The sequence below is a fragment of the Larimichthys crocea genome, chromosome III (genome assembly GCF_000972845.2).
Source record: "Larimichthys crocea isolate SSNF chromosome III, L_crocea_2.0, whole genome shotgun sequence".
Taxonomy (NCBI): domain Eukaryota; kingdom Metazoa; phylum Chordata; class Actinopteri; family Sciaenidae; genus Larimichthys; species Larimichthys crocea.
In genome coordinates this window covers 32,074,779-32,087,078 of record NC_040013.1, presented here as the reverse complement: position 1 = coordinate 32,087,078, position 12,300 = coordinate 32,074,779, and the positions used below count along the sequence as shown (strand labels likewise).

At 42.5% G+C, this 12,300-nt stretch overlaps 1 protein-coding gene across 5 annotated transcripts in view; it reads right to left on the bottom strand.

The window, feature by feature from the left end:
* The window catches only part of aopep (aminopeptidase O (putative)), a 67,986-nt gene that overhangs the window by 23,238 nt on the left and 32,448 nt on the right, over positions 1-12,300 (bottom strand). For 3 of the 5 annotated variants that reach the window (XM_027277618.1, XM_027277614.1, XM_027277615.1), the window contains 2 exons: positions 9,419-9,481; positions 7,988-8,074 (listed from right to left, as the gene is read on the bottom strand). The exons of 1 other annotated variant lie outside the window; for it this stretch is intronic. In XM_027277618.1, the coding sequence (XP_027133419.1) occupies positions 7,988-8,074; positions 9,419-9,481 (150 nt within the window). The remainder of the gene's footprint in view (positions 1-7,987; positions 8,075-9,418; positions 9,482-12,300) is intronic. One more of the 5 variants, XM_027277616.1, reaches the window with a different exon arrangement.

Below are 12,300 nucleotides of genomic sequence, written 5' to 3'. Positions count from 1 at the left end.
CTGTGCTTGTTTTGTACGTATTGTGGCAGCCATATTCAGCAGGCTGTGTTCTCTCTCTTTCTGTCCCTGATGTGTTTTCCATGTGTGCTGGAAAGACAAACACAGCTGCACTTTAATGACACTCAAATGCTTCTGGGATTCAGAACGCATGTGTATGTGTGTATGTATGCGTGCATGTGAGTTGGGGGGTTTCTTTGTGTAAGGGTGTGCGTGTTTCTTTTTGACCACTTTGATCAACCCAACACAAGTCTGTTGAAGCTACTCTTGCTCTATAAAAACTCCCCACCATTGCCTCACCTTGTGCGTGTGTACGTGAGTGTGCAATGGGTGTGTTCCTCAGAGAGTGATGAAACCCTAAGTGGTATTTCTGAGCAGCTATGCTTGCCATGAAATGGTTTGTCAGCATCGTCAACCCTGACTGGTGATCTCTTTACACCTCCCTCCCTTTTACTGTATACCCCCATTCACAAACATACATACGCACACTCACAAAACATACACACATGCTCGCACACAAACTGCAGGGAGTCCCCGGACGAGATGAGACAGGCTGTGAGCTTCAAATGACCCCAAAAACAGTACTGCTGCTGAGTGATAAATGAGACAAATACACGCTGGCACTTTCTCCCTCTCACTTTCTTTCTGTCTCGCTCTCCCTCATTAACACAACACAAATGGAGCCATCTCCTCTCTCCTCTCCTCCCATTGCCACACATAAATCTTTCCATCTTCAACACTTGCGCCGCTGATAAATTTTCATTTTCTCTTATCGCTTTGTTTTTCTCTCGCTTTTTACTGCCTATCAAAAAGGGAAAAACGGTTTTCTCTCTCCATCAACACAGATGGCAGAAACTTCAGCTGCATTAAAACTCGAGTAACTGAACGTAAAACATAAGATTTTTCTAAATGGATTAAAATGAGCCTGACAGAACTACAGCGTCATGATACATCAGTCGGATAGAAACACAGTTCTGTCTGTTATGTACACTTTTACAGACTCTGTGTGGATTTTTACTTTACCTCAGTTTATATAGTAATATCCTGTCATACTACGGCATGAGTTTTACAGGTTCAACTCTGGAGTCACATATAGTGGACACATTACAAGTTACCAGTGCAATAAAGCATGTGGACCGACAGCGGTGTGCAGATTTATAGCCTACTGCATCAGCTTTGTCACAAGACAAAAAGTACAGACGCAAACGTTTATTGAAACGGGCACACGAGTGGACTGAAACGTTTTATTGGCAGGTGATGCTGGATCAACAGCTCATTGATGCAAAGTTGGTGTGACAGAAGGGTGAATCAAACAGCAGTTGTTTGCCACACTGATCCCTTGATTCCCACACAATCTGTTCCTCCCGGTCAGCACTTTTCACAAAACAGTTGCTGCACAAAATGACAAAGCCGCTAAGATACTTTTATTGATCTGTTGTTTTATTCCAGCTCTGTTGTCTCTTCAGATGTCCTGGACTCACCCTCTCTCCCTTTCTACTCCGAATGTCTCTTGCTTTTTCACCATCTCTCACTCTGCTTGCGAGCTCATGAGAAAGCAGTAATCCATTTTCCTGCAGCTGTAGTACAGCATGTGTGCGCTTTTTGAGTGCTTATTGTCGGTCCAACTGTTCATGTCAGTGTCATGCAGAAAGCGATACTTCCCACCTCTTCACAGCAATCTCAAAATTAGATTTATTGCTAACACCAGACTAAAGTCAATCTCATTTTATCTGTCCAGATTTCCATCTATATATCTTTTCATTCTTCTTATTTTTGGCTACTCATGCCAGAACTCCATTTTAAGATCTGTCCGCATGAAGGTCTGCACTGTCAAGATGGTTTGCTATTGCTCAACATTGAGGTGTCAAAGTTTTTTTTTTACTCCTCACCTGATGCCCTTGTGTTCATATTCCATAATAATAAATAATCTTTTTATCACTATGCAAAGCTGAAAGGCAGACTCAATAACTGTTACTACAATAATCCACCTGTTTATCTGGCAATACTTGTAAACACCTCAGCCTTCAGCTTAACAACATGAAATCTCTATCACTGGAATAAATGCCACCAAAGCAGCAGTGATGGATCTCGCAAAACGAGTAGAAATGAGGCCAGAGAACCGGTGCATCGCTCATTGTTTGACCTCTCACCTGAAACCAGGGGGCCATGAAAGCCCCTAATCTGGAGCTTGACGCTTCAGACAACACAGCCTCCAGTGTGACTTGTGCACACAACCCAATTATCAGAATATGGTAAGGTAAGGAGTACAGCATAAATGTAAATTAGACTTATAAAAAGTGAACCTTGTTGGCTCATAATAGTAAACTCCCTGTGACGACCTTTGCAATTTTTTTCAATGGCATTCACACAACTAGCAATACTGCAAATTAAATATTACATTAAAGAAGGCTGGATTCTTTTGAATGGGCTCTATATGCTTGAGCTCAGGGTTTGCTTTAATTTAAAGACAATTAAGGGGTTGTGGCTCACAGTAGTGGACTCTCAGCTGATCCCCAGTTGGTCTGTTAATGGAGAAACACACTCACATACACATACACACACACACACACACACAGGAACATACGCACACACACACACACACTTTTCTTCTAACCATTTCCCATCCTGATGTGATGAAGTCTGGCCGGAAACAGCCATTTCCCTGAATGTTCCCATCTCTCCTCCGGCATACTCCCTCATCCCTGATTCATTGCCAATAAATCACAGAGGGAGAGAGAAACAGAATGAGAGAGACAGAGCAAATAAGAAAGTGGAAGAGAGAAACAGAAGGAGAGAAGGAAGAGGAGATGGCAGTATAAACCCAGAGAGGGTGCACGGGAGATGAGGGAACAGAGATGAAGAAAAAACAGATGTGCGATGTGTCCCAGTCAAGTTCAATTGCCAAGTACGGCTGTGTGTACTTAGAAGTGGTGACGTCTCAACTAAGAAAACAACAACACAGATGCCATAAACACACCATTACTAAGCGGATATGCTGTATTTCATGGGTACTGGTCAAACTCTAAGCAAACAAAGAGAGAGGAAGAAGTAGATCGCAAAAGAAAAACACTGTGTAATTTGCTGCTCGATCTTTTTTACTATGGCCACCAATTTATTACATACATAACACACTTGTGTCTATGCTGGAAAAACATGGACTAGGATTGAAATCAGGCTGTCTTTTATGTGTCACAAATCAACACAGATTGAAACAATTTCCATGTCTTTTTTTCCCCCCTTCCACCACTTACAGAAGCCTATTATGGCAGAGTAATGTATTGTACGCCACCTGCAAACCCCACCCAACTGAAGAGGCTCTTTGATCATGCCCTCCCTGCTGTTTACCCTCCCACAGTGGCTCCAGTTACCACTACTACCTCCCCTGTCAAACCATTAACATCGCACCTAAGTACAACACAAGGGGTTTCAGTCATCACTCGAACTCGGCTCATTTCTCTGTGGATTTATCTCCTAAAATAGAATTTGGTATCAGTGTCCTTGTGGCATACCTGTGTTATTTTACCTTGGAGACCTTTAGCTTGACAAAAGTAGAGTTAAACGTTGCCTGTTTGAAAATTCTAAAAAAAATATTTAAAAGCTAACCACGCCCAACATTTCGAAGATGAATATTTAACTGGAGACTCTGTTGCCTCTTAAGTGAAAACATGGGCCTTAATTGTTATTGTACCAGTTAACAGCTGTCAAACTAAAAACCCAGAAAGACCTGAAGTATGTCCAATACTCCTGTTGTAGGAGAGTCTTTTAAGTAATTAAGATGCAATTTGGATATCACTATTCTAATTCTCCAATAAATAAATAAATAGGAAATCTAATCTTATGATATTCCTCAGCTGATGATGTTTGCTCAATCATCATGCTTGGTTCTCATTTTATGAAGTATGAATAACCCTACCACATGACCAAAGTTGTAAACTTATGTCACGTTATTATCCGTGAGATGTGCTTGGAAGCTCCGGGAAAAGCTTGGAAGTAGTTACGGGTCAATGTAAAGATTCTTGGCCATTGAAGTCATGGTTTAGAAGTAAAGACAAATGCTTCTCCTTTTCAGAACTTTGCATCAGAGGCGAAACAAAAAGTGAAAGCAAGTACAGTTTCCTCCAGTCATACACCAAATTATTTTTTACTTTTCACTACTGCTTAAGTTGCCCCGTGATCTGGCAAATCTGAACTAAACTGAACCCTGTCTCTTAACAGATGTCTGTACAGTTTGAAGACAACCTGTTATTGTTGACATTTTGCCACAAACCAGGTGGTACATGTTTTCACAGTATCCCATACTGTTGACCAGGAATGTGCAGCTTGCCATGTAGGTGCAAATGAGGTGACAGAGTGACACTCAGATGGAGGCTGACTCATCGTCCACTTATTCTGTTGCAGCCGTGAAGTTATTGAGCCACACTGAAAGATGTCCCGGTTCTGATATACACTACGCTCTGAGCCTGTGCAGAGATTTACTGTTTATAAGTATATGTTGTTGTTTCAGCCTGTAGAACTAATATCACAAAGGTTGATATGATTAGGTGTGGTTCAAACAGTCACGATACCACAAGGAATAATACAGTATGAATCAGATTTTTGGTGATTCATGATTAGGATCTAAATATGCACCAGAAATAACCCTGATTAAGTTGGTGGACATAATTATGCAGCCTTAGATTCAGAGAGGTGAGCACTGTAAAGTTAAAAATAGTACAGCGCAAAACAATTTCTGCAGGAATGACAAGAATTTAGGATTACATAATTTCCCGGATTTGTTTATCGAGAGGAGGAGCTATGTAAACACTTTTTGTACACAGAACATTATCACATCTGCACCAAAGACACTAGGATATGTCATACTGCAAATCAAATAGTTTGTATTCTTGTGCAGAAATGTAAAATAGAACTACACTAATTTTAGGTATGGAGGTCACTGTGACAACCAAGCTAAAAATATGATTTTAATGTTAACTGCTGCACGTGTAAGAGTTAAAATAAAATTGAAAATGCTGCATCTGTCAGCCATTAAACCTATTCTGCAAGCCATTCAATGAACCCTGAGAGTACTGAGGATAATGTACGGCAAAAGCTGCACTTTGAGGTTTCTGGGAAGGTTCAGGCATGTTTTGATACCTATTGATCATCTTTGAGGCATTTCACTGTGTACTCCCATTGATCAATATAAGACCCAGATCAATTACAACTTACAGACAGCATCTTTAAAGAGCAGAGTAGCATGACGTTCCCAGGAAAGTTGGCCAAGGTCTCCCGCTATTCACAGCTCTTTTCCCCTACAGGGTTTCCTGTTCTGATCAGCAGGGGCAGACGGACCCTCTCATTACGGAGACCGCAGATGAAAATGAGAGCAAAATGAGGCCCATTACCACACGGGCGTGACTAATATCCCTCTACAGACCTCTCCACGAACACTGGACACGTGCACGTGCATCACGTGCACATGTGCAAGTTACACACGTACACACTAAGATGCGCGTGAATCAATAACGTAACAGAAACAAAGACGGGGGGAAGTTGGTAATAAATTTTAGCTCTATTAAATGGACCAGATCTCGGGCTGCTCTGTGGGGGGTGTCTGGCTTTTTTTCACTGAGTGCATCTATAGGTTTGTGAGCTTGTGTATATTCCCTAATCATCCATGATGTCATTAGTGCTAAATGCGACCCTGGCTCAGCCTAATTCCTGCCCACTAAAAGTCCCCAGCTTCTCTCTTTCCTTCCCTTGCCATCTCTTTTCCCCTCCTCCTAACCGCTCTTACATCATCTGATCATTCCTGTAATATTTCATCTCTCGTATGCTTCTCTCATCTCTTCAAATATCCACCCTGCTCTTCATTTTCTCAAATGCCCGCAACAGATTCATTACCATACGGGAATTCATAATGATCAACTCGCCACGAGTCTCAATCTTGCCTCAATCCTTCTACAAACCTGTCAATGTCTGTCCTCTGTTCTGCTCTAATTTTCTACCTTTTCTTCATCTCTTTTCTCATTCTCTTGCTATCCAGTCATTCCATCACCCATTTCTCCTCTTTCCTTTCCCCTTTGTATTTTTCCACCCAAGTGGATCATCATTTTGTGGCTTGAGCACATGTTATGATGCCAATTTAAATTGATCTAAAAGGCAACCACAGGGGATGTACAATGCCCAGTGGTGGTGTCAACTGCTGTTGTTCATATTTCACTCTGTTTCGCTCTATTCTCCAGTTGTAACTCCATCTCTGATACATCCCAACTTTTTATTCCCCTTCTACCTTCCTGTCTTCTGTGTTTTAACTGCCTTTTCTCCTCCTTTGCCGATCAGGTCTGCTGAGTGATTTATAGCCTTGCAACAGGCTGGTAGATGTGGGGAAGAGAAAGGGAGGAGAGGTAGATGAAAAGAGGAGGGGTTGAGGAGAAATGGGGCTGTTTGGCGTTTGAAGTACATGAAGGAGTGATATAAAATACACCTGGTCCATCCATGGGGCACTCTCTGTACACAGAAACAAAGGGAGGGGAGGGGGACGTAGAAGAGAGAGGAGAGGGCCGGGCCACAGGGGGAGAGGTGGATGGAAAAGGGAGGGTGGGGGGTTCACTTCGTGTTTCCTTTCAGGATGGCTTTTATGGTGTAACTTCAAACGCTGACCTCCCACACCCCGCCCCCTCTCCCTCGCTCCATCCGTCCGACCAATCGTCCCTCCCTCCTCTTTCTCACTATTGTGTATGGCCAAGTGGACAGTAATTGGCAATTCTTTCATGAGGCTGATTTCAGCACTCTCTGCCCCCCACAGGAAGAGGCCCTTTTTGCTGCCCCTTAGAAGTAAGTGCGTTTGTGTGTATGTGTGTGTACGTTGTAAATATGCCAGACGGTAGGTATCAGGTGGTTGAAGGGGGCTGCACTGGCCGCGGACTCCACAGGCATTTCATTCACTGTGTGAATGAAATGCCTTACAACACAAGAATTGGAAGTAATCTAATCCAGAAAAATCATGTACCGACATGAGGTTTTATGAAATACTCTCTGGATTTTAGGTACAGCTTAAACATGTATACCTTTGCTTATGAATAAAGCTTACATTACATCTGTTGAAAGCTGCGGTATTAAGTGGTGAAGGAGAATTTAAAGGCAGAAAAAGTCACTGGATATATACAATATTCTTGGCAATGAATGAGTGTTTTATTTTTTCTTTCCAAATTTTTATTGAAAGACACCCAGGGGCACTTACCTAACTTATTCATGCCATAAAATGTGCCGTACAAAAAGATGAGAGGCTTTGCCAATGTTTCCTACAGCCTGAGCATATTGAGAGTGATATATAAAAGCTGCCCCCGTCTTGCTAATGACTTCTAGCCCTCTGTGGCTTATAGATCAGTGTGTGTTCATTAATGATACAAGCGTGTGTGCAAGTGTGTGTGTCAATTAGAGAGTGGAGGGGATTAGCCATCCCCAGAGAGCCCTAATTAGCACTACGCACACATGGCAAAAATCTTTTTAGGGATATTTCTATGCCATTTTTTAAACTTTTTTTGGTAGTTAACAGTGTGAATAGGAAGTATGGGAAGAAGGATGCAGCAAAAGTTCAAGGCCGGATTCAAACCCAGAATGTCCACCCCCTCCAGACAAACACAGACGTCATCCCACACACACACTGACCATGACCACACACACACAGAAACAGTGGAGGGATGTGATGTATACAAGTTCTTAAAAGGTTAAATACGTGGACGATGAATCAACACAAACACAGACTTAAACAAGTACAGGGTAGCCTGTCCTCGCAGACACAACACATAAACAGAACTGGGGATAATCATGTTGTCGGACAAACAAAAATACCGTACAGCTCGACAATCACTGCTACTTTAGGAAAGTGGAGGATCCAGATGAATAGGAACATAAAGGTTTCACCAATAGAAAAGGGACACTTGCGAGAGTTAGAAGTAGAGCAGAGGGAATGTAGATAGAGCTCTTAATACAGCAGAGTGCCTCCTACCTCTTTGTATTTCACCTTGGGCTCTATTCTCTTCCGCTTTCTGCCCTTCCCCTGATGACTCTGACTGAGGAGAATCCATTTTACAACCTGCAAGAGGGAGGATGGGGGTGGGAGGGGGTGAGGTGGAGAAGAGGCGGGAAAAAGAAGAGACGGTAGAGGTAGAGACAGACAACAAAGTGGCATGTTTTTGAGTGAGCGGGATTGAGACATTGTAGAGGACAAACAAAGTAAAAAGGGGGACAGCGGGGAGGTAGTCGGAGAGGTGTAATGATGGCAGAGAGAGAAAGCAGGGAGGGAAGGATGTGAGAGAAAGAGTGAGTGGTCATATCCAATAGCAGAAAGCAAATATAAACAGTCTTAAGGCGCACTTTCCATCTCTGAAGTGGAAAGGCACACAGACATATACATATACTCTCCTAATACTGAGCGACAAGCATACAAGCCTTGACAGAGTGCAGAGACACACACACAAACGTTAAACAGTATATAGCTCCTTCTCTCCTTCACACTCGTACATTAATTCCAATCTTTCAGCACTCACTTGTGCTCCATATATAAACGGCCGGCCGAGACAAAAGAGTAATAGTGAAAGTATGTTGCTGTGACGGAGCCTGGAGCGCAGCAACTCCCTACACCATACATCTCCATTAAACAGCCAATCATTATCAAGGCCAAACTCTATCTCCTCTCCTCCACCTCAGTTTATATCACAGAATAAATACAGCGTCATAGGACAGTTTGTAATATTAAAAAAGTGAGTTTTCCAGTTAAAAACGGCGCATAATCTGGACAGGTTATTTCTGAGATGCAAAATCACTCAAGCGTTCTTTATAATATATCTGATAAATATTCTCTTCAGGTCTGATTCGGATTTATTTAAATGGGAGACAGATCAATGGGAGATTTGGAAAATAAAGGCAATGCAATTAAGAGCAAACATGGGAGCTTTATGGGAAATCTGATACAGCACAGAATGACACGCAACAGATGTACAGCGCTGTGTGCCGCACTTCACTCAGAGACAGACAGAGGGAGAGACCGAAGCAAGGAGCAAATGAGGAAAAGAGAGGTAGATGGAGTGCAAAAGGGGTAGAGATAAGAGATGGTATCAAACATCGTGAAACAGAGCGTGTAAATGAGACAGAGCAGAGAATAACAAGAGAGGAAGCAGTCCAGAGAAACAGTGGCAGAATAACTGAGTGAAGGAAAAGAGAGTGATGTGAATTAGATGACAATCACATCAACAGTCTAAGGTGCACTCTCAAATCACACTCAAATCTGTGAGCTTTCCCCCGAGTCAGTCTGCCACTCCCTGAAGACAAGAAAGAGACTGGGAAAGAAAAGAAGAGCAGAGAGAGAGAGAGGGAGAAGGAGAGAGAGAGAAAGAGAGAGAGCGAGAGAGAGAGAGAGAGAGAGAGAGAGAGTGCTTACCTCTGCTTTGACTTCTTCCACCAGCCTCGCCTGTGACCACACGGCGCTCCTTTCATACAGCCACTGAACGACAGAGAAGAAGGGAAAGCAGTGAGCCGGGGGCAAGTGATCGGGACAGAGTGGAATGCTTTGCAGAGGCAGAGTGAGAGAGTGAGAGAGGGAGAGAGAGAAAGAGAGAGAGAGACAGAGAGAGAGACCGAGCAAAGCAGGAAGGGGAGGGAGAGAAGAGAGGTGGGAGGAGAGGGAGGAGGTGGGAGTGTGATCACTTGTTCCTCTGACGGAAACTCGTGAATTGACTCCGGAGGATGAGAGAAAGGAGGAAGAGTGGAGGAGAAGAGAGAAGAAGACGACAAGCTGGAAAAGGAAAAAAAAAAAAATCACCTCAATAACTAGCAAAAACAGGACGGACACCTTTTCACATCCACATTACCTATGCGCGCACACACACACACACACACACACACACACACACGTAGCTATGCATGCAAACACACACCTACACACAGTGAGCACAGTAGTAGGCACAAACACACAGCACTTACTCTCTAACCTTATTAAGGCTTTCAGCAGAGCCACTGCTCGAGTGAAGTGAATCACATATCAGAGCGATGATGGGGAGGGTTGTGTGTGTGTGTGTGTGTGTGTATGAGTTTGTTTGAGCTCTTGTGTGTGTAGTGGGGTAAAATAAGGAGACAGATAGGAGTGCATGGAAGCTAGGTGTTTTATAACGTCATATCACAAACAAAGAAAGAAACAAAAAAGATGCATCAGCGACACGTATTTATCTATCCAGGCTACACACTCCACATATGTTCCCACACAGCGATTCAGATGTTAGCGTTACCATAGCCACGCAGAAAGTCCAATATTATTGCTGCATGCCTGAGTACCTCTCTCTGTGTATTATACAGGTACTCCAGCAGAAATAGCATAAAGGTGTGTGTAGAAGCCAAGGACGGCGAAAGAGAGGCAGACACAGAGAGGTACGGGCAGAGGGAGGTGTTAGAGTGGGCTGTATAGAATGTAGTGAGTGTTGAAGCAGTAAATTGGCATTGTGTAACAGGATACCACACATACCGTAGCTCTTTTGCTGCCTAGATCTCCACTACCATTCCCTGAATAGCAAGGTCTACCTCAAACTCTCTGTTCATCCTGCTGTAGGTAGGTGGGTAAACTTTCCAAAGTAGAAATTCAGCATATCAGGATTAAAATCAAACCAATCAAAAAATAATGCTGCAAACACAGCTGAGTCACTATACTCAAAACGTACAGAGGTTTGAAAGACAGCCCTAATTTCTAATTGAGAAAGTTTGAGTTTCAATAATTGGAACTTTTTTCTTTGTCATATCAACCAATTTAGTTTTTTTTAGCTACCCAGGCTTAATACCTTAAGGTAAATCCAAATCCAATTTCCTTCTGGCAGTACTTAAATTATAAGTAATATCAGTCTATAATAATTTATTACAAAAAAGACATTTATTCATAAGTCAGGCACACAATATGTAAATGTTATGTTATACAGCTATATGAGTTCAGAAAAGAAATCAGGCTGAAAGCTCTGGCGAATCAAGGGTAGTCTTTATTTAAACAAAGTATCTCAGCCTAGATCCATCATCCCAAAGGGAGTGCTTACTCATCTAAACTCTGAGGTCTAAAATAGGCCAGCAGTGGCCTTCCCATTGCACATCTCTTACTCTGGGATCGGTGAATGTCATTGTTTATTATTAGGCCAAACCATTTCCTGCCTTTCTCCAATTCAAGCACACAGTCAAGTGATGGACAGGAGGCAAAAAGGAGAGAGAGGGAGAGAGACTTAAAAATGTGTTTGTGTCTGATGTACAAATACACAAGCACTTGCATTTGTAAAAGGTTTCAATCGATCTGACTGATCTTATTAGCTGGTGGCTGGCACATCAAACATAAAAAAAGCCTTTGCAAGAACACTCTAGCCATCACCCAATCAGGTGTGAGAAAACAGCAGACCCTCCATGCTGTCCTTCCCACCCTCAGAGGCCCCCTGAAAGGCTCCAGTTACATCATCACATAATCTAGAAGGTGAAGGTTCCCAGACAGCAACACAAGCACCGACACACAAAAATGCACATACACACAGTGGTAATTAAGATCAGTTACCATGGAGATAGGAGAATTGAAGAAGCTGTTAAAGTGGATTGATTGTATGAGAGGGTGTGTGTGTGTGTGTGTGTGTGTGTGTGTGTGTGTGTCTGTAAGTGTAGCCTTGCAATCCTAGTATCTATGACCATGGGTCTTTCTTGATTAGAGGACAGAGGCAGAGCAGCAGAGTTCACCTTCTCAAGATACACTACCAGTCTGGTAACAAAGGCGATGATAATGATTGATTCAACAACACAAGGATAGTAACTGCATGATTATCTCTTTCAAGGACTAACAGTGTTTAAAGATGTCACCATGATATCTTTTTTTAAAAAACGAGTTGAAACACTCAAAAACTTTCTTCAAAGTTTCCAGTATTATGCTGCAAACAGCGAAAGCCATCACTGTCTAGCAATTTCAAAATGACTCCTGGCTAACAGTCACACGTCATTTAAGCTGTAGGATTTATATACTTACAGCTATTTACTTCTAATATGAGACATCATTTTCATTACGAGAGCGTCATTACACTGCTATTTACAGCTGTTCAATACTGAGACGAAGGCTACGCCGCTCCTGTCATCTAAGAGCAAAGGCTTGGACTACACCCATAAACACAAAGAAGTCTCTGTACATTTAACTTGATGTACCACTGCTGGCTTTGATAGCTTGCAACCTACATTGAAGACTAGCTGATGAAATAATCTCAAAACCATATTGACCCATTAATAAGGATGATAACTATGATTCTTGGCATGTGGTTTTCA